The following is a 26,286-nucleotide window of genomic DNA, read 5'->3' on the forward strand; positions in this document are numbered from 1 at the left end:
GTGGAATATATTCCCCTTTAACGTTATTTGCAGATCGATCGTTACCCAGGCAACTCCCCGTGCTTCCCATTGTTGCTAATTTAATTAATCTTAATGAGGTCCGGTGTCACCTTCTTCCACACCTGACTAGACACCTTACTCGTCCGATTAATCTGGCCAGTTATATGCTTTATTTTATATCTTGCCAATTCCCTGTACTTTTCGTACGTCCCCGACCACCAAGGCAATACTTAAAGGTCTTTTTCTTACCTTGGTCTGTGCACAGTTACCTGGTCGTTTCAGTTCACCCTGTCCTGCGGCAATACCTGCAGCAACTACCCCAGTCGCCCGGATATATCTTTTAAGACCTTTCCTCACCCGGGTCTTGTGCACAAGAGTTACCCGACCGAACCCGCCGCGTCTGCCCATCTTGTTTCCAGATGTCTCCCAGTCCGGATCACTTAGCTTAAAACTATTTCTTCAAAAAACCTTCTATATTCGTTAAAATCTTAGCCTTAAGTATACTGCAAGAATCCTGCGACCGTTGTGTAATGCTTCCCCCCCCCCTTTCCCCACAACACCCCACCGTCCATCTGCAAAAACATCTTTAACCACTACCGCCTGCAAAAACTACATTTCTAACCTCCTACATTAGTGAGGGGAATTGACACCATTGTCTACAGTAAAGAGTCAGTCTAGCTGCTTGTAGCCTGCTCAGTGTCTGCACGGGAACTTTCAGTGGGGGGGTGGAGGATTCAGTCACTCTAGACTATGTCGATACCAATGACAGGTTCTACAGAGTATAAGGAGGTTGATGCTGAATTAAAAGGTAGAACCTCAAATGTTATAATTTCTGGGTTATTTCTTGAGTTGCTTGCAAATTGGAAAGAGGATACACGAAACTAGAGAGATGAATGTATGTCTAAAAGCCAACTGAGTGGTTCATGGGACACTGGTACCAATACTGGAGAAAGCAAAAGCTGTATTATTGGGAATGTCTACAACTGAACTGTAGTGTGATTGATGAGCTTGCAAACTACCTAACTTGAGAGGTTGAGGAAATTTGAACTAAATAATAGGGACAAGGGATCAAATGTAGTAAAACAAAGATGTGGCAATGCTGATGTTGGACTGGGGTGGACACAGTTAAAAATCACACAACACCAGGTTATAGTCCAACAGGTTTATTTGGAAGCGCTAGCTTTTGAACACTGCTGTTTTGTCAGGTAGCTAGTGGAGCAGTATCATAGGTCACAGAATTTATAGAAAAAGGTCAAAGTGCCATCCAACTGATGTGATGTATTGAATAAACTCAGATTGCTTTCAGTCTTAATCTCTTAGAATGGAGATGCAAGTTTTGATTCATTAATATGTAAATCCCAGACTACTTTCAAGTCACATTCCTGAGATAACTTAAGGTTTTATATTTTAAAAAATGCTATCTCAGCTCAGACAATGCATTAAAGTTGTGAAGTTCGAGTCTGTATCCCAAACTTGAGTCAGATTGGCTCTATTTGCAAAGTATGAAGCTATAAAATGTCACATGGACCGACTGCCTACAGATTGTGCACTTTTTGTACAAAATGGAACGTATCTCCAAATGTAAATTCACCCCATAGAGTTAAATGTGTGTGTGTGTATTTGAGGGAGTGAGTGAGAGTGTGGGAGAGGGTGTGTGTGTATATGCATGATTGTGTCTGTGTGTGTCTTGAGTGTGTGTGCACAAGTGTGACAGAGTATATGCTTGTGAGAGGGTGAGTGTGGGTACATATGTATGAGAGGGGGTCTGTGTGAGTGAGTTTGTGTTTGCGAGTGTGTATAGTGCAACAGAGTCACCTGTAGTGTGACATGAACCCAAGCTCCCAGCTGAGGCCATCCTCATGGGTACCAGACTTGGCTACAGCTCTGCGTTGTTGCGTATCCCGAAGTCTGCCTTGGAGGACGGTCACCTGAAAATCCAAGGCTGAACGTCCTTGACTGCTGAAGTGTTCCCTGACTGAGGGGGAACATCTGTCTGGCAATTGTTGCACTGTGTCCATTCACCTGTCGTCATAGCGTCTGCTTGGTCTTGGAACTCACTGCTTGAAAGAGGAGGAGAGGCAGAAAGCCTCAACTCTTGATTTATATTATTCACATGTATCAAAGTACAGTGAAAAGTTTTGTTTGCAAGCAGTATTGGCACATCATAGCAACAAGGACATACTGATAATAGAGTACTTACACAGACCAAAGCATCCAAGGTTACAGCTACACAAGAAGTGCACAAAGCAAAATCAACATTATCTGAAGTTAGAGAGGTCCTTTCAGCAATCTAATAACAGCAGGGAATAAACTGCCAGATTTGCGCCTGAAGTACTACTACACAAACGCTGCAAAGTGGGTTTAGATGGAATGGCTCAATTTTTTTTCAAAGGAATAGACAATGGGCAGAGTGACCTCTTTCTGTTCCATAAAATTTCTAGGATTCTACATAAGAAGTTTATCTCTGACCTCAACAAGCTGTATGTAATCAGTCTTGGCCTGACTGCACAGTTAAAAATTGGGAAGACATTGAAGACAGAGTCTGATGCGGGATATCCTTCTACATTAAGACACTACACGAATGTAAGCATATGGGTAGGGAGGAGCAATGGCGGCTGGTTGATCTAAAATTCAGTGCCAGGCAGGTAGGACAGAATTAAAACAAAAGTTAAGTATTGGAAGGGAGTAATTTTGTATTAAGTAATAGACAACTATCTTCTCAATGCCTTCAAAGTCTTTCTTTGAAAATATTTTATTCTTAAAAAGTTATATCTGGGTTGATTGTACATGGATTGATATGAACACTATTGATTAGAAGTCGGATTTAGATTCCCGTTTTTGACCACTACCACCATACACTTGTTCTTTCAGTGCATGTTAACCAAGAACAGGAATGGGTTTGGATGATGAGCATTCCCAGTGGGACTGTATACATTTGTCCAAGTGGGGTTCCGTAAGGCACTTAGTTCCTTTGAAATAGATTTCGAGCAGCTCCTTTGGTGCAATTATCAACCTTGCTTTCCTTGTCAGCGATGGCAGCAGTTTGATCAGTCACTTTCAAGTTAGTATGCCTTTTATAGTTTAAGGAAGGTCATTGTTTTTCTTCCAGTCCCTTCCCTTCTTTCTGCACAATTTCTTATTGACATCTCTTATTGATATTCAGCAGTGGAAAACATTCTAGTAAGCTTCAAACAAAACATGAACAGTCCATAGTAGATCCGGCTACAAACACTGCTGCATCACAGTAATCCCATATAAGGAAACAAATCTTTGTGCGGAATCTGTGTCCCAGTTCCTTGATGCTGGCTGCGAAGGAATTTCAAGTAATGTCGTTCAAAGATGTGGCGCTGTGGCTTTTAGGTTTCTGGCTCAGTGCTAGCCAATAACCAATATCATGTCAAGGTTCTGGACAGTTTCACAGACCAGCTGTAAAATTCACTTGGAAATCTACACCAGATTAACATTACAATCTACACTAACATCCATAAATTATTACAGTACAGTTATGAATGTGACACCATCACACACTGTCCATTGACCCCAGAATACAAACTGTCCATTATGATCATTGACTGCCTGAAATGTACATTTTTATATAAATATATTTGTTTAAAAACAATATCAAAGTTTTCCAGTTAGGTTCCCTCATAAACCTAAGTGGTCAGTGCATTTTCTTTGTCCAGATAATTTCCAATCTTCTCATTTCTTTCTTTCACAGACGTTGCCTCCTCTTTTCATCCTGTGGAGAACATATTGGAAATGTAAACATTGACAGTGTCATCAAAAAACTGAATCACAAGCCCCTGGACTAACATCATTCCAATTCCTACTGATGCCTTGCACGGTTACCAGGGAGTTCATAATCCACAGTTGACCTGTCAGTATTTGACGACAGAAGCAAGTGAACAGTTAACTTCATGTGATAAAGGTTTGCAACATATTGATATTATTTGGGAACTCGGAATCAAAAGGGAGGAAAATTAGATTTTAGTTCTGTGAAGGTTTATTTTAAAAGCAAAAAAAAATGGTGGAACAAGAGTAGCTTGGATCTGGCAGCTTCTCCTGAGTTGCAAGCTTATCTTGTGGATTTCCTATAGTTATTGTTGAAGGGGATAGTTTCTCAGCATAAAATACAAGTGGCAGGCAGATCTTGGGCACTAGGAATGAATCTTACATTAAGGAGGGGTTGTCAAGATTTAATAGAATAATTGATTAGGGGACTGTCCTGACAATGGGCACAGACAGGAGATTCTGCAGTCCTGTCTGTGAATGTAGGATAGGATGTTGCCTTCCTCATCTAAGGTTAAGATCATCTCAAAAAGGTTGAAGCATATTGTCAAAGGGGAGAGTGAGAAGGCAGAAGTTGTTACACACGTTGGTAGGAACGACCTAGGGAAAGAGTTAAGGTTTAGCAGAGTGAATATAAGAGGATTTCCCAGAGGAAAGTTGAGTGTCACCCACATTGTTGTGGGTTTGGAGTCGAATGTTGGCCAAATCAGGCAAGGATGGCACATTTCCTTCCCATAAGGTAGTTCCTGTGTTTCTCCTTAAAAATGGATACCCAGTCCTGCTAGATTTTATAAGGTAGAAATAAACTTAAAAGAACTGATCAGCTATAACTGTAAGATTGATAAGAAAGAGAAATTTGTAGACTAGGTGACAAAGGTGGATGGAGTAGGATGGAGGTCCATAGGCAGGTGGGACGAGATTAGTTTGGGATTTTGGGTGGCATGGACTGGTTGGACTGAAGGATCTGTTTCCGTGCTGCATAACAATGAATCTAAAGAAAAAAGGACAAGTAGAAGGTTAAAAAGCAGAACCTCAAAGGTAGTAATCTCTGACTTACTTACGGTGTCAGAGTTTAATGAGAGTAGGAATAAAATGATAGGGCAGAAAAAGCAATGGCTGAAGAGATGGTGCAATGTGCAAAGATTCAGGTTTTTGGATCATTCGGATCTCTTCTGGGGCAGAAAAGACATGTTTAAAAAGGGATCAATATTTTGGCAGGGCGACTTGCTAATTATGTAGAGGGGAGGCATATTGGATTTAGTGCTCGGCAATGATCCTTGCCAGGTGTTCGATCTCTCGGTGGAAGAGTATTTCAGTGATAGTAATCACAAGTCTCTGACCTTTACTACACTCATGGAGAGGATTAGGAGTAGACAGTATGGGAAAGTATTTAATTGTTCAAAGTTTGAGAGAAGATTTGTAGCTCGGGTGCTCGTTGTTGTGGTTCTGTTCGCCGAGCTGGGAATTTGTGTTGCAGACGTTTCGTCCCCTGTCTCGGTGACATCCTCAGTGCTTGGGAGCCTCCTGTGAAGCGCTTCTGTGATGTTTCCTCCGGTATTTATAGTGGCCTGTCTCTGCCGCTTCCGGTTGTCAGTTCCAGCTGTCCGCTGCAGTGGCCGGTATATTGGGTCCAGGTCGATGTGCTTATTGATTGAATCTGTGGATGAGTGCCATACCTCTAGGAATTCCCAGAGAACAGCCAGGGAATTCTTGGAGGCATGGTGCTCATCCACAGATTCAATCAATAAGCACATCGACCTGGACCCAATATACCGGCCACTGCAGCGGACAGCTGGAACTGACAATCAGAAGCAGCAGATTCAAACCACTATAAATGCCGGAGGAAACATCACAGAAGCGCTTCACAGGAGGCTCCCAAGCACTGAGGATGTCACCTAGACAGGGGACAAAACGTCTGCAACACAAATTCCCAGCTCGGCGAACAGAACCACAACAAGTATCTAATTGGTGGGGGTGGGGGTGGGGGGTGAATTACAATGCTATTAGGCAGGAACTGGAGTGCCTAGATCAGGAACAGATGATCGTAACAGCAATCTGGAGGTTGTTCAGAGATCACTTGCTGATCATGTTGGACAGGTTTGTCCCACTGAGGCAAGGAAGGGATGGTAGGTTGAAAGAACCCATGGATGACAAGGGATATGGAACATCTAGTCAAGAGGAAGAAGAAAGCTTACTTAAGGTTGAGGAGGCAAGGATCAGACAGGACACCAGAGGGTTACGAGGTGGCCAGGAAGGCACTGAAGAATGGACTTAGGAGAGCGAGAATGGAGCATGAGATAGCCTTAGCAGGTAGGATTAAGAGCAAACCCCAAGGCATTCTGAACTTATATGAGGAACAAGAGGATGGCCAAATTGAGGGTAACATAGTGGTGGGAACTTGTGCCTGGAGTCAAAGGAGGTAGAGAAGGTCCTTTATGAATACTTTGCTTCAGTATTCACTACTGAGAGGGACCCTGAGGTTTGTGAGGATGGCATGAAACAGACTGATAGGCAAGAACAGGTTGAAGTGAAGGAGGAGGACGTGCTGAAAATTTTGGAAAAAACCTGAAGGATAGATAAATCCGCTGGGCCAGCTGGGATATACCCTAGGTTACTATGGGAAACGAGAGAAGAGATTGCTGCGCCTTTGGCATGATCTTTGTGTCCTCATGTCCACTGGAGTACTGCCAGATGATTGGAGGTGGCAAATGTTATTCCCTTGGCCAAGAAAGGGAATAGGGATGATCCTGGGAATTACAGACCAATCAATTTTATGTCTCTGGTAGGCAAATGATTGAAGAAGATTCAGAGAGACAGCATTTATAATTACTTGGAAAACCATAGTTTGATTCGAGATAGTCAGCATGGCTTTGTGAGGGGCAGGTCATGCCTCACAAGCCTTATGGAATTCTTTGAGGATGTGACAAAACACATTGATGAAGGTAGAGCAGTGAATGTGGTTTACATGGATTTTAGCAAGGCATTTGATAAGGTTCCCCATGGTAGGCTCATTCAGAAAGTAAGGAGGCATGGGATACAGGGAAATATGGCTGTTTGGATACAGGACTGGCTGGCCCATAGAGGACAGAGTGGTAGAAGATGGAATGTATTCAGCCTGGAGCTTGCTGACCAGTGGTGTTCCACAGGGATCGATTCTGGGACCTCTGTTCTTTATGATTTTTATAAATTTACTTGGATGAGGTAGTGGAAAGTTGGGTTAGTAAGTAAGTTTGCCGATGACACAAAGATTGGTGGATAGAGTGGAGGGCTCTTGTAGGTTGTAAGGGGACATTGACAGGATGCAGAGCTGGGCTGAGAAGTGGCAGATGGTGTTCAACCTGGAAAAGTGTGAAGTGATTCATTTTGGAAGATGGATTTGAATGCAGGATACAGGGTTAAAGGCAGGATTCTTGGCAGTGTGATGGAACAGAGGGATCTTGGGGCCCATGTCCATACATCCCTCAAAGTTGCCTCCCAAGTTGATAGAGTTGTTAAGGCGGCACGTGGTGTATTGCTTTCATTAGCAGGTGGATTGAGTTTAAGAGCCGTAGGGTTATGCTGCAGCTCTATAGTGCCCTGGTTAGACCACACTTGGAATATTGCGTTCAGTTCTGGTCGCCTCATTATAGGGAGGATGTGGAAGCTTTAGAGAGGGTGCAGAGAAGATTTACCAGGACTGGAGGGCATGTCTTACAAAGAAAGGTTGAGGGAGCTGTGGCCTTTCTTATTGGAGTGAAGGAGGATGACAGGTGACTTGTTAGAGGTGTATAAGATGATGAGAGGCATAGACAGAGTGGATAGCCAGAGACTTATTCCAAAGGCAGAGGGGGAATAATTTTAAGGTGATTGGAGGATGGTTTAGGGGAGATGTCAGAGGTCGGTTCTTTACACAGAGCGGTGGGTGCGTGGAATGCACTGCCAGCAGTTGTAGTAGAGTCAGATACATCAGGGACATTTAAGCAACTCTTGGATAGGTACATGGATGATAGTACAATGAAGGCTATGTAGGTTAGTTTGAAATTAGAGTAGGATAAAAGGTCGGCACAACATTGAGGGCTGAAGGGCCTGTCCTGTGCTGTACTGTTCTATGCTCTATTTCAGGAGCCTTTAAACTCAGAGGGATGGGGTTGAGGTGGGGTGGTTCCTAAGTAGCAGTAAAAATAGAAAGACAAATGAGTGCAATTGAATGAGAAAAGGTAGACATGAGCAAGTCAGATAATGAGGTAATTCTGAAGAATTAAACTTGAATTGAAATAAATGAAGGGATCTTACAGGTAAGACTGATGACAGCATGTATGGGAACAAGAGACCGGGACATCCTAGCTGTTACAGAAACTTGGTTGAGGGATGGTCAGGACTGGCAGCACAATTTTGCAGGTTTTAGATACTATAGGAAGGAGAGGCAAGAAAGGAGGGAGTGTGGTGTTTTACACTCAGGAAAACATTACTACTGTCATTAGCAAGGATACTTCTGAGGAATCATCCAGTGAAATTATATGGGTACAAATTAGAAATAAGAAAGGGATGATCATCTTGATGGGTAATGATCACGGGGTAATTAAGGTGCAAATACAAAGAGAGATCTCAGATATATGTAAGAAGAATAGGGTTGTAATAGCAGGGCATTTTAATTTTCCAAACATTGACTATGGACTGCCATAGTTTTAAAGGCTTGGATGGTGAGGAATTTGTTAAATTTGTTCAAGAGCATTTTCTTTATCAGTATGTAAATCTACCTTCAAACTAAACTTGACCTCTTGGTAAATAAGGCAGGGTAAGTGACTGAAGTGTTAGTAGGGGAAACTTTTTGGGACTAGTGATCATAATCCTATTAGTTGTAAAATAGTTATGGAAAAGGATAAGCCTTCCATACAAGTTAAAATTCTTATATTCAGTAAGGCAAACTTTAATGATATGAGACAAGACCTTTCTAAAGTTTATTGGAATAGGATGTTCACAGGTAAAGGAACGACTGACAAGTGGGAGGCTTTCAAAAGTATGTTAATGAGAGTTCTGAGAATTTATATTCCTGGTAGAGTGAAAGGTGAGGCTGGTAAGATTAAGGAATAATAGATGAATAAAGATTTTGAGGTTCTAGTCAAGAATAAGTAAGAATCATACATTAGATATAGAGGATTGGGATTAAATGAATCTCTTAGAGTATAGGGGCATTCATCTTATGAGGGCAAAGAGGAGAAATGAGAGCCTTAGCAAATAAAGTTAAGGAGAATCCAAAGAGATTCTACAAGAACATTAAGACGAAAACAGCAACGAGAGAGAATAGGGCCCCTTAAAGATCAACAAGATCATCTTTGTCTTGGATCTCAGCAGATGGGAGAGATACTAAATAAATACTTAGTATCAGTTTTACTGTGGAGAAAGACATGGGGGCAAGAGAACTTGGGGAAATAAATATTGATGTCTTGAAAACAGTTTGCATTACAGAAGAGGTAGTGCTAAAGGTCTTAAACTTCAAAGTGGATAAATCTCCAAGACCCAGGACATTGTGCGAAGTTAGGGAAGGAATTGCAGGGTCCCTAGCAGAAATATTTGTATCATCTATAACCACAGATGAGGTGCCAGAGGACTGGAGGGTGGCTAATGTTGTGCTTTTATTTAAGTAAAGTAGTAAACAGAAGCCTGTGAACTATAGGCCTGTGAGCCAGAGATCGGTGATGGATAAATTGTTGGAGGTGATTCTGAAAGAAGGGATTTACGTGCACTTGAAGAGGCAAAGACTGATTAGGGACAGTTAGCATGGTTTTGTTTGAGAAATCTTATCTCATGAACTTGATTGAGTTTTTTTAAGAAAGTAACCAAAAGGATTGATGATGACAAGAGTAGTAGATGTTGTTTACATAGACCTTAAAAAAGGTTTTGACAGATGGCTTTCAAGCTGAATTCTATAAAGAATTTACAGGAATATTGGCTGGTCCACTTATGGACATGTATAACTATGCATAGAGTCAGGGCTGTCTCCCGCCTTCACCGAAAGAGGCGAATATCTCCCTTATTCTCAAAAAAGGAAAGGATCCAGAAGATTGTGCTTCATACAGACCAATATCCTTGCTAAATGTAGATTTTAAAATCCTTTCTAAAACGTTAGCATTGACGCTAGAAAGGGTATTGCCACACATCATAAAGGAGGATCAGACGGGGTTTATTAAGGGCCGTAGATCATTCAGTAATGTTAGAAGGGTTTTGAATGTGATTCAAGCCTGTCATCAGGGAAAGATACCAGGAGTAGTAGTCTCATTAGACGCGGAAAAGGCATTTGACAGGGTTGAATGGTCATATTTGTTTTACACATTGGAAAGGTTTGGCGTTGGAAAGGTGTTTACCAAATGGGTCTCAACACTGTACAATGATTCCAAAGCAGTTGTGGTTACCAATAGATTAGGCTTGGATAGCTTCAGTGTGGATAGGGGCTGCCATCAGGGATGTCCTCTCTCGCCATTGTTATTTACGCTAATAATTGAGCCACTAGCAGAAGCTATACGGGCTGATCCTAATATAAACAGCCCCGAGGATTGGTACAGGTAACATAAAATTACCCTTTATGCAGATGATGTTCTTCTATTTCTCAGTAATCCTCTGATATCCATGCTTCGCTTAATCAAAGTTATTAATACATTTAGTGCATTTTCAAGCTATAAAATTAATTTCTCAAAATCGGAGGCTATGCCAATGGGTGGCCTTGCTAGTATATCCCACTTAATGGACGGATCCCACTTTCCCTTTCGGTGGTCCCTGGAGGGTTTCTTATATTTAGGCATTTTTATTACCCCAGTATTTGATCAGTTATACAAGGCTAACTTTGTGCATTGACTGGAGAGGATAAGGCAGGACCTCCAGCGATGGGGAGACCTTCCAATTTCCTGGCTGGGTAGAATAGCACTAATTAAAATGAATGTCCTGCCCCGTCTCCTATACCCTATGAGAATGCTTCCGGTGATGCTGCCGAGGCTGGCACTACGTAAACTATATGGCTGGTTGGGTTCCTTTATCTGGAATCATAGAGGGCCCCTCATTAAGCTGAGGAAACTACAGCTTCCACAGGCAAGGGGAGGACTGGATTTCCCAGATTTTAGGAAATATCAGTTAAGTTCCCTATTAAGTTACATAGCTGATTGATTGCGGATCAGACAAGACCCAATCTGGCTGGAAATCGAGGCTTCTCAAGTAAAATGCCCACTCATTAACCTTTTATTTTCAGACAAGAGGAAAATCATTACAGATCACTGTAAAAACCCTATATTACTAAATACAATTAAAGCTTGGAATATAATGCGGCAAAATGAGGGCAATTCACATAAAACATCCCCCTATGCTCCGGTAGTGGGAGCATGGGGGTTTCAACCAGGCCTTACAGATGCCACATTCAAACTCTGGAGATCCAGGGGTATCTCCTGTTTAGGGGATCTGTTTAAGGAAGGGGTCCTGATGTCTTTTGAACAGCTGCAGCAGAAATTTGGATTACCTAATGGTGATCTCTTTCGAGATTACATACAGAAGAAGACGACGCTATTAGATAGTCTTTATGAATCAGATAGAGAACGTAGAGTGTTGTGGCCAATGGGGGTATCTTCGGTCAGCACTATTTATCATTTATTAAATGATGAAGTATCGGGAGATAGAGACAATCTGCTTAAAACATGGGATCAGGGTTTGGGACTGGAAATCCCTATAGAAATGTGGAATGACATTTGGGAAAATGCCAGAAGAATTTCCATCTGCAACAGAACTCAGACCATTCAGTTGAAGATACTTCATAGAGCCCATATAGCACCGGACAATATTTAAGGCAGGAGCATCTCCAATGTGTCCCAAATGTAAAATAGAGGTGGGCACTCTTGTACACTGCTTATGGACCTGTCATAAGATCCATAGATATTGGACTAAAGTAGCAAGTGCTCTAACAGAAATCTTAGGAACAGAAATTAGATTGGACCCAGCATCTCTCCTTTTGGGCTTTTCCAGCTTACCCTCCCTGGATACGAACGGGAAGAGATTATTTTCTATTCTCTCTTTCTGTGCAAGGAAAAATATTTTGGTAAACTGGGTGGCTGAGGGTCCCCATGGACTTTCGAAATGGCACAGAATAATCACGGAATGTATTTCCCTTGACTTCCTTACAAATATGGTGCACCAAACGACCGAATTATTCCATAAAATATGGCAGCCCCTCTTGAATTACACAAATACAGATATTTTGGTCATCCTAACAAGGGCTTTTATTTAATTGAGATGGCGAACCTGGCTGGTCTGGGGCCCCTTGGGAGAAGAATCCCACACGAATATGGGTTTTGTTATGGTTTGATGTTAACACATTCCGAGCATGTATCTCACTAGTCAATTTCTGTGTTATCCATCGTTTTTTTTCCCTGAATAATGTAAAAGACTTAATTATACACTCTGGTTAGTTGTAGGTTAGATTAATAGTTAGTTGAGTTTTGGTTTTTCTTCTCTTGGTATCTCTTTTTTTTCCTGTTTGTTAGATTTTGGTTATTATTTATTTAAGATTTAATTGTATATCAATGTTTATGCTTGGGTTTTTTTTAATTTGTAAGCTTGTAAATAATGTAAAATTTTCAATAAAAATATCTATTAAAAAAAAGAAAAGGCTTTGACAAGGTTCTTCTTGGTAGACTAATTAGATTAGGTCACATGGGATTCAGGGTGAGCTTGCCAATTGGATACAAAATTTGCATAATGGTAGGAAACAGAGAGTGGTGGTGGAAGGTTGTTATTTGGACTGGAGGCCCATGACCAGAGATGTTCCACAGGGATCGGTACTGGGTCCACTTTTACTTGTCATTTATATAAATGATCTGGCTGAGAATATAGGATGCATTAGTAAATTTGCAGATGACACCAAAATTGGTGGTATATTGGTCAGTGAAGGTTACCTAGATTACAAAGAGATCTCGATCAATTGGGTCAATGGATTAAGGAGTGGCAGATGAGTTTAATTTGGATAAATGAGAGGTATTGTATTTTGGTAAAACAAACAAGAACAAGACATTAATTGTATATGGTAGGGCTTTGGGTAATATTGTAGAACAGGGAGACCTAGGGGTTCAGGTGCGTAATTTTTTGAAATTTGCGTCACAGGTTGACAGGGTGGTTAAAGAGGCTTTTAGCATGTTTGCTATTGCTCACACCTTTGAGTATAGGAGTTGGGACATCATATTGAGGTTTTTCAGGATATTGGTGAGGCCTCTTCTGGAGTACTGTGTGCAGTTCTTGTCCAGTCATAGGAAGGATATTATCAAATTGGACATTTACCAGGATGTTCCTGGGAATGGAGGGTTTGAATTATAAGAAAAGGCTGGATACACTGAGGTTTTCTTCACTGGAGTGTAAGAGATCGAGAGGTGATGTTATAGAGGTTTATAAAAGCATAGGGTGAATAGCAAGGCCTTTTCCTTATGGTGGGTGAGTTCAAAACTAGGGGGTATATTTGTAAGGTGAGAGGAGAAAGACATAAAAAGGACATGAAGGGCAACTTTTTTTTTTACAGACTGGTGTGTGGAATGAACTGCCAGAGAAAATGGTACATCAACATCATTTAGAAGACATTGGGATAAGTACATAAATTAGAAAGATTTGGAGGGATATGGGCCAAATGCAGGCAAGTGGGACTAATTTAGTTCAGAAACATGGTCAGTGTGGTCTAGTTGGACCAAAAGCTCTGTTTCCATGCTGTATAACTCTATAACTGTTAAGTATTTTTAACAATGCATGAAAGGCAGCTCTTTAAAAGCAGAGTCCGAGCGTGTGGTGCTGGAAAAGCACAGCAGGTCAGACAGCATCCCAGGAGCAGGAGAATCGACATTTCGGGCAAAAACCCTTCACTAGGAATGAGGCTAGTGAGCTGAGGGGGAGGAGAGATATAAATTGGAGGGGGCTGGGGCTGAGGGGACGGTGTAGGTGAGAGTGATGGTGATAGGTGAGAGGGGAGGATGGAGCGGATAGGAAGTTGAACAGGTAGGACAGGTCATGAGGGCAGTGCCGTGTTGGGAGGATGGATCGGAGATAAGTGCGGGGGGGGGGGAGAGAGAGGGAATGAAGAAACTAGTGAAATCCACATTAATGTCATGTGGTTGAAGGGTCCCAAGGTGGAAGATGAGGAACACAATCCATCTTTCCATTTTCCAAACACATGACCACTTCAATCTGGAAGGACAAGAGCAGCAGATACATGGGAACACCACCCCCTACAAGTTCCCTTCCAAACCACTCACCATCCTGACTTGGAAATATATCTTAGTTCCTTCACTGTCATTGGGTCAAAATCCTAAAATTCCCTTCCTCAGGCATTGTGGGACTGAAACAGTTGAAGAAGAAAGCTCACCCCCACCTTCTCAAAGGCTTTGGGGGCAGGTAATAAATGCTGGTCAGCCAGCGGTGCCCACTGCCCACAAGTGAATAAAAAAATCTGGGTGACAAGTCTTTTATACCTCTCTTGTACCACCTAGTTATAACAAAAGTTAAAAAAAAATCAAAACTGTGTGTTCAATGCCCATTGCCTGGAAAATATAGCAGGCACTGAAAACATTGGGAGAATTGATAATTTAAAAACGGCAGTCAGATTGTTGACCTTCACACCAATCCAATCTATATGATTTTCAGAGTTTAGAAATAATTTGCTTTCCTTATGTCATCTCACAGTATACCTTTCTCAGCACGAGCGGGTTGGGGCAGTGCAGCCGATTTGGAAATGTAAAACCCTGCGGCAATACTCCACCCTTCACCATACCAGGAAACCTCACAGTTAACTCACAGCTTCACTGCCATCAAAGTCATTTGCCTACACCTGCCAAACTTTATTCACCTGACTAGGTAAAAACAATGACTGCAGATACTGGAAACCAGATTCTGGATTAGTGGTGCTGGAAGAGCACAGCAGTTCAGGCAGCATCCAAGGAGCTTCGAAATCGACGTTTTGGGCAAAAGCCCTTCATCAGGAATAAAGGCAGTGAGCCTGAAGCGTGGAGAGATAAGCTAGAGGAGGGTGGGGGTGGGGAGAAAGTAGCATAGAGTACAATGGGTGAGTGGGAGAGGGGATGAAGGTGATAGGTCAGGGAGGAGAGGGTGGAGTGGATAGGTGGAAAAGAAGATAGGCAGGTAGGACAAGTCCAGACAAGTCATGGGGACAGTGCTGAGCTGGAAGTTTAGAACTAGGGTGAGGTGGGGGAAGGGGAAATGAGGAAACTGTTGAAGTCCACACTGATGCCCTGGGGTTGAAGTGTTCCGAGGCGGAAGATGAGGCGTTCTTCCTCCAGGCGTCTGGTGGTGAAGGAGTGGCGGTGAAGGAGGCCCAGGACCTCCATGTCCTCGGCAGAGTGGGAGGGGGAGTTGAAATGTTGGGCCACGGGGCGGTGTGGTTATTGGTGCAGGTGTCCCAGAGATGTTCCCGAAAGTGCTCTGCTAGGAGGCGCCCAGTCTCCCCAATGTAGAGGAGACCGCATCGGGAGCAACGGATACAATAAATGATATTAGTGGATGTGCAAATAAAACTTTGATGGATGTGGAAGGCTCCTTTAGGGCCTTGGATAGAGGTGAGGGAGGAGGCGTGGGCGCAGGTTTTACAGTTCCTGCAGTGGCAGGGGAAAGTGCCAGGATGGGAGGGTGGGTTGTAGGGGGGCGTGGACCTGACCAGGTAGTCACGGAGGGAATGGTCTTTGCAGAAGGCGGAAAGGGGTGGGGAGGGAAATATATCCCTGGTGGTGGGGTCTGTTTGGAGGTGGCGGAAATGTCGGCGGATGATTTGGGTTATGCGAAGGTTAGTAGGAAGGAAGGTGAGCACCAGGGATGTTCTGTCCTTGTTACGGTTGGAGGGGTGGGGTCTGAGGGCGGAGGTGCAGGATGTCGACGAGATGCATTGGAGGGCATCTTTAACCATGTGGGAAGGGAAATTGCGGTCTCTAAAGAAGGAGGCCATCTGGTGTGATCTGTGGTGGAACTGGTCCTCCTGGGAGCAGATACGGCGGAGGCGGAGAAATTGGGAATACGGGATGGCATTTTTGCAAGAGGTAGGGTAGGAAGAGGTGTAATCCAGGTAGCTGTGGGAGTCGGTGGGTTTGTAGAAAATGTCAGTGTCAAGTCGGTTGTCATTAATGGAGATGGAGAGGTCCAGGAAGGGGAGGGAGGTGTCAGAGATGGTCCAGGTAAATTTAAGGTCAGGGTGGAATGTGTTGGTGAAGTTGATGAATTGCTGAACCACCTCGCGGGAACACGAGGTGGTGCCAATGCAGTCATCAATGTAGCGGAGAAAGAGGTGGGGAGTGATGCTGGTGTAATTACGGAAGATCAACTGCTCTACGTAGCCAACAAAGAGACAGGCATAGCTGGGCCCATGGCTACCCCTTTGGTCTGGAGGAAGTGGGAAGATTCAAAGGAGAAATTGTTAAGGGTGAGGACAGTTCGGCCAAACGAATGAGAGTGTCGGTGGAAGGGTACTGTTGGGGACGTCTGGAGAGGAAAAAACGGAGGGCTTGGAGGCCCTGGTCATGGCGGATGGAGGTGTAGAGGGATTGGATATCCATGGTGAAGAGGAGGCGTTGGGCGCCGGGGAAACGGAAGTCTTGGAGGAGGTGGAGGGCGTGGGTGGTGTCTCGAATGTATGTGGAGAGTTCCTAGACTAGGGGGGGATAAGACAGTGTTGAGGTAGGTAGAGATGAGTTCAGTGGGGCAGGAGCATGTTGAGACAATGGGTCGGCCAGGGTGGTCAGGCTTGTGGATCTCGGGAAGGGGGTAGAACCGGGCAGTGCGGGGTTCCCGGACTATGAGGTTGGAAGCTGTGGGTGGGAGATCTCCTGAGATGATGAGGTTCTGTATGGTCTGGGAGATGATGGTTTGGTGATGGGGGGTGGGGTCATGGTCGAGGGGGCAGTAGGAAGAGGTATTCACCTGACCCCTGTGGAACTCCATTAGTCACTGCTGCCATCCTGAAATCCTTTATCCCCACTCTGTGCCTTCTGCCAGTCAGCCAATCCTCTATCCATACCAGCACCTTGTCTCTACCATCATGGGCCTTATCTTATGTAGCAGCCTCCTGTGCAGCACCTTGTCAAAGGCCTTCTGGAAATCTACTGGCTCTCTTTTGTTTAACTTGCTCAATACCTCCTTAAAGAATTCTAATTGATTTATAAGGCATGGCCTCTCCTCCTGATGAAACTGCACTGACTCAGCCCTATTTTTCCATGCATTTCCAAGCATTCCAGAATCTCGTCCCTAACAATGAAATCTAATTTCTTACCAATGACTGAGGTCAGGCTAACCAGCCTACAGTTTCCTGTCTCCCACCTCTTTCCATGCTGAAACAGGGCTGTTACATTATACATTTTCCAGTCCTCTGGGACCCTTCCTGACTCCAGTGATTCCTTAAAGACCACTACCAGTACCCCCAATCTTCTCAGTTATCTCCTTCAGAACCCTAGGGTGTAGTTCATCCAGTCTTGGTTATCTATCCACCTTATAGACCCTTGCATTTTCCCACCACCTTCTCCTCAGTGATGGTCACTACATTAACCTTTGCCATTGACTCTCCTGAACTTCTGGTATTTTCCACTGTGAAGACTGATGCAAAGTACCTATTCAGTTCCTCTGCTATTTCAATTCCTATTATGACTTCTCCAGCCTCATTTTCCAGCAGCCTAATGCCCACTCTTGCCTCCTTTTATATATCTACTTCTAGCAAAATGGTAGCAGAGCAGGATGCTCCATGTGGAGTTCCTCTGCTCTGCCTGTTCCTTACGGGTTTTTTTCTCTCTTTTTAGTCCCAGAGCAGCATGCAGGCAAGCGGGTCCAGGAGCAGCACGATGGGAGGTGAGTCCTGGTGCAGCACAATTTACCTTGGTGCAGCGAAATGCCAGTGTGGAACGGACTACAGGCATGGACCAGAGCGAGACAGCTGTTGGACTGGGGCCTGTTGGACTGGGGCCTGTTGGACTGGGGCCTGTTGGACTGGGGCCTGTTGGACTGGGGCCTGTTGGACTGGGGCCTGTTGGACTGGGGCCTGTTGGACTGGGGCCTGTTGGACTGGGGCCTGTTGGACTGGGGCCTGTTGGACTGGGGCCTGTTGGACTGGGGCCTGGTGCGGGCAGTCAGACCACGTGCTGAGTTGCTGCTGTTTGAAATGTCAATTCTTCACCCATGTAAGTAATGCTACTAACTTTCCCTTTTATTTCTCTTCTGTATCTAAGACTCATACCTAGGTATTTGTACTTAAGATGGCACCATTAAAGGCAGCCATTATGAAAAATTCTCATGGACTTCTGTACTAGAATACACATGACAACAAAGGATAAAAGCTATTTTATTCAAAAAAAACTTTTATCTTCTTTTATATTATTAGTTAGCTTGCCCTCATTTCATCTTCTCCCCCCATTTCTTTTTTTAGTTAGCCTCTTCTGTTTTTTTAAAAGCTTCCGAATCCAGTGGTTTCCCATTTATCTTCACCACATCACATGCTTTTTCTTTTGCTTTAATGTCCCTGACTTCCCTTGTCAGCCACAGTCGTCTAGTCCTCCCCTTAGTATTTCTTCTTCATTGGGATGAATTTCTGCTTTGCCTCCTGAATTACCCCCAGAAACTTCTGCCATTGCTGCTCCATCAACTTCCCCTTCCAATCGACTCTGGCCAGCTCCTCCCTCATGTGGTTTGTGGGACTGTCTACTCTCAAAGGGACGTTAATCAGAGAAGGCTGGGCCACTGAATATATTCAAAGGCTGTGCTGATCTCATTTTTATTTGATAAGGGAGTCAAGGGTTATGGGGTGGCAGAGAGAAAAGTGGAGATAAAGCCACAATCACATTACTATAATCTTAGTGAACGATGGGAAGTTTTGAGGGGCTGACATATTCTGTTATGTTTCACTATGTTTTGGAACCCCTAACTCAATCTCTTCCCCTCTTTTCTAGCCTCCCATCTTCCATAAATTTTAGTTTAGTAATAGAGGAGATGACCAGTCAGTCCCTTGAACCAATTACATCAATTCGCATTGACCCTGAATATAGAAGTATTACTGCAGTCAGTAAAGTGGAAAGATAAGAGATATGCATGAACCAAGTTTCATTTTGACCATTACTTTGAAATAAAATCCCATGTGCATTGGAGTTACCTTAAGAACCTGTTGAAACACTTGCAGAGCATTTTCATAGCGCTCGATCAATGGAGTCAAGAATTTCTGTCTCACCACATGCTTCTTCATCTCTTTGCTCCCAGCATCTCTCAGCATTTGAAGAAACTGCTGTTCCTGTAATTACAAAGTCTCAATGTTTAAACCTGACAAGCAAACAAAACACAAGATCTGCATGTAGGGACAGCAAGGTTAAATCAGCACAGCCACTCTCCCCTCACCCCTTTAAAACAGTGAACAAAAACAGGTCTTTTAATTTGCTCATGGGATTTGAGTGTCACTTGCAAACCCCCAAACTGTCCTCGAGATGATGATAGTGGACTGCTTTCTTGAACTCCTGCAGGGAATACTGTTAGGAAGGCAGCTCCAGCTTCTTGACCCAGCAACACTGCAGGAATGGTGATATATTTCCAAATCAGGATGGTCTGTGGCTTGGAGGGGAACTTAAAGATGGTGATGTTCCCATGCATCTGATCCCTTTGTCTTCCTAGGTGGTGAGGGTCACAGTTTTGGATAGTGCTGTCAAAGGATGTTTGGCAAGTTGCTACAGTGCAGTGCTGCTGCTACAGTGCGTTAAAATGAAATGTTGAAGGTGGCGAGTGGGATGCCAATCATACTGGTTGCTTTATTCTAGTTGACATCAACTTCTTGAGTGTTGTTGGAGCTGCAATCATCCAGGCAAGTGGGAGTATTCCATTACTCTCCTGGCCTGAGCCTTGTAGATGTCAGATAGACTTTGAGGAATCAAAGGTTGAGTCACTCACCACAGAACTCCCAGCCTCTGACCTGCTTCTGTAGCCACAGTTCTTACATGTCTGGTCCACTTCAGTTTCCAGTCAATTGTATTGCACAACGATGTGGAATATTCAGTGATTGGAAAGCAGTTGATTATCAAGAGGAGATGGTTAGACTGTCTTGCTGGAGATGGTCATTAGTTGAAACTTTTATTGCATGAAGCCACCTAAGCAGAGTCTGATTATTGTCTGAGTCTCACTGTGTGTAAGTACCAGCTGCTTCATTATCTGAGGAGTTGCATACAGTATAGAACAGTGTGCAATCATAAGCAAACATCTCCACTTCTGACTTCAAAAAGGAGGTCATTGGTGAAGCAACTGGAAAAGGTTAGTCCTAAGGGACTACACTAGGAAGAAGGGCTCTTGTAGCATGTCGATAGTGTCCCTATCTCAGAGCTAGGAGGCCCGGGTTCAAGTCCCAGAGGTGTGTAATAACACCTCTGAACATGATGATTAAAAATATCAACCTGAGGAGGAAATCCTGCAACACCCTCTTGGGGTAACTGGTTAGATCTCTAATAATGATAACTGTCTTCCTTTGTGCCAGACATGACTCTAACCAGCAGAGTTTCCCCCTAATTCACAGTGACTCAGTTTTATTTGGGTTTCCCGTTACTATACTTGATCAAATATTCCAGTTCTACTCCAGCCGCACCCACAACTCTTTGTCTGATCCGTCATTACATTAATGAGTAAATAGGGCAAATAGAAACAAAAGTGTATAGTTTTAGAGTGATTACTGAGACATGGTTAGAAGGAGACCAGGTCTGGGAACTGAATATCCAGGGGTACTCAGCATTTCGCAAAGATAGACTGGAAAGAAAAAGATGTGGTCTGGCCCTGCTGGTGAAGGAAGGGATCAGTGCTGTAATGAGAAATTACATAAGCACAAGAAATCAAGATGTGGAATCAGTCTGGGTAAAACAGGAAATAGCAAAGGGAAGAAGTACTTGGTCGGAGTAATCCATAGGTTGCCAAATTGTGGCTCTGCAGTGGGCACGGTATAAATCAGGAAATATTAGAGGCTTGTAAGAAAGGTACAGCAATAATCATGGGTGATTTTAACATGGATATAGATTGGAAGAATCAAATTGGCAAGGATTGCCTGGAGGCAGAGTTCACTGAATGTATTAGAGATTGTTTGTTGCAGCAGTATGTTGTGGAACCAACCAGGGAGCAGGCTATTCAGATTTGGTATTGGGTATGAGGAGAGATTAATTGATGACATCATACTTAAGGATCCTCTGGGAGCAACGACCATAGTATGACAGAATTCAAAATTCTGTATGTGGGTGAGAAAGTGGATTCCCACAGTAGTGTTCTGGAATTAAACAAAGGAAATTATTTAGGCATGAGGACAGATTTAGCCCGAGTAGATAAGACAGGAGCAAAAATTAGGCCATTGAGTCTGCTCCGCCATTCAATCATGGCTGATAGGTTTCTCAACCCCATTCTTCCGCTTTCACCCCTTGATACTCAAGAACCTATCTATCTCAGTCTTCAATAGACTCAGTGGCATGGCCTTCTGTGGCAATAAATTCCTTAGATTCAACACTCTTTGACTGAAGATTCTCCTTCTCTCTGTTCTAAAAGGTTCTCCTACCAATGGAAGCATCCACTCTGTCCAGGCCATTCAGTATTCTGCATGTTTCAATTAGACTCCCCCTCATCCTTCTAACCTCTGAGTATAAACCCAGAGTCCTCAAATGTTCCTCATATGTTAAACATTTCATTCCTAAGACTATTCTCATGAACCTCCTCTGAACATGCCCCAGGGTGAGTACATCTTTCCTGAGATTTGGGGCCCAAAACTGCACATAATACTCCAAATGTGGTCTGACCAGAGCCTTATAGAGCCTCAGAAGTACATCCCTGCTTTTTTCTTCAAGTCCTCTCAAAATAATGCCATCATTGCATTTACCTTCCTGACTACTGGCTCAACCTGCAAGTCTTGAACATAGAACATTACAGCACGGTACAGGCCCATTGGCCCTTGATGTTGTGCCGACCTGTGGAACCAATCTGAAGCCCATCTAACCTACACTATTCCATTTTCATCCATATGTTTATCCAATGACCATTTAAGTGCCCTTAAAGTTGGCGAGTCTACTACTATTGAAGACAGAGAATTGCACGCCCCTACTACCCTCCGAACAAGAAACTACGTCTGACATAGAGACATAGAGATGTACAGCATGGAAACAGACCCTTTGGTCCAACCCGTCCATGCCGATCAGATATCCCAATCCAATCTAGTCCCACCTGCCAGCACCTGGCCCATATCCCTCCAAACCCTTCCTATTCATATACCCATCCAAATGCCTCTTAAATGTTACAATTGTACCAGCCTCCACCACATCCTCTGGCACCTTATTCCATACACGTACCACCCTCTGTGTAATCTGTCCTATATCTACCACCTCTCAATTTAAAGCTATGTCTCCTCGTGCTAGCTATCACCATCCGAGGAAAATGGCTCTCATTGTCCACCTTACCTAATCCTCTGATTATCTTGTATGTCTCTATTAAGTCACCTCTCAATCATCATCTCTCTAATGAAAACAGCCTCAAGTCCTTAGCCTTTCCTCATAAGGCCTTCCCTCCATTCCAGGCAACATCCTGGTAAATCTTCTCTACACCACCTTTTCAACGCCTCTACATCCTTCATATAATGCAACAACCAGAACTATATGCAATACTCCAAGTGCGGCCGTACCAGAGTTTTGTACAGCTGCAACATGACCTCATGGCTTCAAAACTCAACCCCTCTACTAATAGTAGCTAACACACCATTTGTCTTATTAAAAATCCTATCAACCAGAGTGGCAATTCTCAGGACACCGAGATCTCTCTGCTCATCCACACCAGCAAGAATCTTACCATTAGTCCAGTACTCTGTACTCCTATTACTCCTTCCAAAGTGAATTACCTCACACTTTTCCACATTAAACTCCATTTGCCATCTCTCAGCCTAGCTCTGCAACTTATCTATGTCCCTCTGTAATCTGCAATATCCTTCGGCACCGTCCACAACTGTGACCTTAGTGTCATCCGCAAATGTACTAATTCATCCTTCTACGCCCTCGTCAGGTCATTTATAGGAATAAAACAGCAGTGGCCCCAAAACAGATCCGTGAGGTACACCACTAGTGACTGAACTCAGGATGAACATTTCTCATCAGCCACCACCCTCTGTCTTCTTTCATATAGGCAGTTTCTGATCCAAACCACTAAATCACCTTCAATCCCATGCCTCCGTATTTTGTGCAATGGCCTACCATGGGAAACCTTATCAAACGCTTTACTAAAATCCATATACACCACATCAATCGCTTTACACTCATCCACCTTCTCAAAGAACTCAATAAGGTTTGTGAGGCATGACCTACCCTTTACAAAACTGGGTTGACTATTCTTAATCAAATTATTCCTTTCTAGATGAATATAAATCCTATCTCTAATAATCCTCTCCAACACTTTACTCAAAACCGAAGCAAGGCTCACTAGTCTATAATTACCAGGGTTGTCTCTACTCTCCTTCTTGAACAAGGGAACAACACTTGCTATCATCCAGTCTCTGGCATTATTCCTGTGGACAATGACAACCAAGATTAAAGCCAAAGGCTCTGCAATCTCCTCCCTAGCTTCCCGGAGAATCCTAGGATAAATCCCATCTGCATCGGGGACTTGTCTATTTTCACACTTTCCAGAATTGCTAACACCAGCTCCTCCTGAACCTCAATCCCATCTAATCTAGTAGCCTGAATCTCAATATTCTCCTGGACATTTTATTTTTCCTATGTGAATTCTGAGAAAAAAAAAATCATTTAGCGCCTCTCCTATCTTCTTGGACTCCATGCACAACTTCCTACTACTGTCCTTGACTCGCCCTAACCTTACTCTATATAGCTTACCTATAAAAAGCTTTAGGGTTTTCCTTGATCCTACCAGCCAAAGATTTCTCATGTCTCCTCTGGCTCTTCTTAGCTCTCTCTTTAGGTCCTTCTTGGCTAACTTGTAACTCTCAAGTGCCCTAATTGAGCCATCATGTCTCATCTTTACAAAAGCCGTCTTCTTCCTCTTGACAAGAGGTTCAACATCTTTAGTAAATCATGGTTCCCTCACTCAACTACTTCATCCCTGCCTAACAGGTATATACTTATCAAGGACATGCAGTAGCTGTTCCTTGAACAAGCTCCACAATTCAATTGTGTCTATCCCCTGCAGTTCCCTTCCCTATTCTATGCATCCTAAATCTTGCCTAATTGCACCATAATTGCCTTCCCCCAGTATAACTCTTACCCTGCAGGAACTACCTATCCCTTTCCATCGCGAAAGTAAATGTAACCGAATTGTGGTCACTATCACCAAAATACTCACATACCTCCAAATCTAACACCTGGCCTGGTTCATTACCTAGTACCAAATCCAATGTGGCCTCGCCTCTTGTTGGCCTATCTACATACTGTGTCAGGAAAGCCTCCTGCACACAATGGACAAAAACTGACCCTTCTGAAGTACTCGAACTATAGCGTTTCCAGTCAATTTCTGGAAAGTTAAAGCCCCATAACAACTACCCAGTTACTGCTATCCAGAATCATCTTTGCAATCCTTTCCTCTACATCTCTGGAACTTTTCGGAAGCCTACAGAAACCTCCCAACAGGGTGACCTCTCCTTTCCTGTTTCTAATCTCAGTCCATATTACCTCTGTAGACAAATCCTCATCAAACGTCTTTTCTGCTACAGTAATACTGTCCTTAACTAACAATGCCACACCTCCTCCTCTTTTACCACCTTCCCTGTTCTTACTGCAACATCTAAACCCTGTAACCTGCAACTACCATTCCTGTCCCTGCTCTATCCATGTCTCCGAAATGGTGACAACATCAAAGTCCCAGGTACCAACCCATGCTGCAAGTTCACCCGCCTTATTCCAGATGCTCCTGGCGTTGAAGTAGACACACTTCAAACCACCTTCCTGCCTGCCGTTACACTCTTGTGACCTTGAAACCTTACTTATGACTTCACTACTCTCAACCTACTGTACATTGGAGCTACAATTCAGGTTCCCAACCCCTCTCCTGAAGAGCATTAGTAAATTTCATCCCCCATGATATTGACAGAATTGTGACTAGAACTCCCAAATCTCTTTACATTTCAGATTTCTCAATTTTCTCCCCATTTAGAAAATAGTCCATGCCTGTATTTTTCCTACCAAAGTGCATGACCTCACACTTTCCCATATTGTACACCATCTGCCACTTCTTTGCCCACTCTCCCAACCTGTCCAAATCATTTTGCAGCCTCCCTATCTCCGCAATGCTACCTGTCCCTCTAGATGTCTTTGTATTATCTGTAAACTTATCCAGAATGCCCTCAGTTCCTTCGTGTGGATTGTTAATGTATAAAGTGGAAAGTTGTGGTCCAAACACTGAGCCTTGCGGAACACCACTTGTCACTGACTGCCATCCTGAGAAGGACACTTTAATCCCCACTCTCTGCATTCTGCCAGACAGCCAGGCTTCTAGGTAAAAACAACGACTGCAGATGCTAGAAACCAGATTCTGGATCAGTGGTGCTGGAAGAGCACAGCAGTTCAGGCAGCATCCAAAGAGCAGTAAAATTGACGTTTCGGGCAAAAGCCCTTCATCTAGTACCTTGCCTCTAACACCATGGGCCCTTGTCTTACTCAGCCTCCTGTGCAGCAGCTTGTCAAAGGCTTTCTTGAAGTCCAGGTGGATAACATCCATTAGCTCTCCTTGGTCTAACCTGCTTGTTACTTCCTCTAAGAATTCTCACAGATTTGTCAGGCACAACCTTCCACTTGATGAAGCCATGCTGACTTTGCCCTACTTTACCATACACTTCCAAGTATTCAGAAATCTCATCCTTCACAATGGATTCCAGGATCTTACCATAACTGAAGTTAGGCTAATCGGTCTGTAATTTTCCTTCTTTTGCCTTACTCCCTTTTAAACAGGGGTGTCACAATAGTGATTTTCCAGTCTTATAGGATCCTCCCTGGTTTTAATGATTCCTGAAAGATCACCACTGATGCCTGCACTATCTCTTCAGCTAACTCCCTTAGAACTTTGGGGTGTAGTCCATCTGATCCAGGTGATTTATCCATCTTCAGGCCATTCAGTTTTTCTAGGACCTTCTCATTGGTGATGTCTACCATACTCAGCTCTGCCCCCTCACTCTCTTGAATATTTGGGAAAGTATAGATTGGGCAGGAAGACTAAATGGTAAGATACTAAATGAGCAATGGCAGACGTTTAAGGAGCTACTCAATTCCTCACAACTAAAATATATCCTCATGGGAAAGAAAGACGGTAAGGGGGCAAAACACCCATGGCTAAACAAGGAAATCAAGGACAGTATAAAGTCAAAAACTAAAATATACCATTTTGCTCAGACTAGTGGCAGGGTGGAAGATTGGAAAATTTCCAGACATAAGCAAAGGGATACGAAAAGAAATAAAAAGAGCTAAGGTAAATTACAAAAGAAAACTAACACAAAATACCAAAAGGATAGCAAAAGCTTCTATAGATAAA

At 43.4% G+C, this 26,286-nt stretch overlaps 1 protein-coding gene across 1 annotated transcript in view; it reads right to left on the reverse strand.

Moving 5' to 3' along the window:
• Nucleotides 1-1,167: 1,167 nt before the first annotated feature.
• The window catches only part of ddx51 (DEAD (Asp-Glu-Ala-Asp) box polypeptide 51), a 55,943-nt gene continuing 30,824 nt past the window's right edge, over nt 1,168-26,286 (reverse strand). The window contains exons 14-15 of the mRNA XM_072587068.1: nt 18,917-19,051; nt 1,168-3,739 (exon numbers count right to left, since the gene is read on the reverse strand). Of these exons, the coding sequence (XP_072443169.1) occupies nt 3,713-3,739; nt 18,917-19,051 (162 nt within the window). The 3' untranslated portion in view covers nt 1,168-3,712. The remainder of the gene's footprint in view (nt 3,740-18,916; nt 19,052-26,286) is intronic.

Source organism: Chiloscyllium punctatum, chromosome 17, assembly GCF_047496795.1.
Source record: "Chiloscyllium punctatum isolate Juve2018m chromosome 17, sChiPun1.3, whole genome shotgun sequence".
Classification (NCBI taxonomy): domain Eukaryota; kingdom Metazoa; phylum Chordata; class Chondrichthyes; order Orectolobiformes; family Hemiscylliidae; genus Chiloscyllium; species Chiloscyllium punctatum.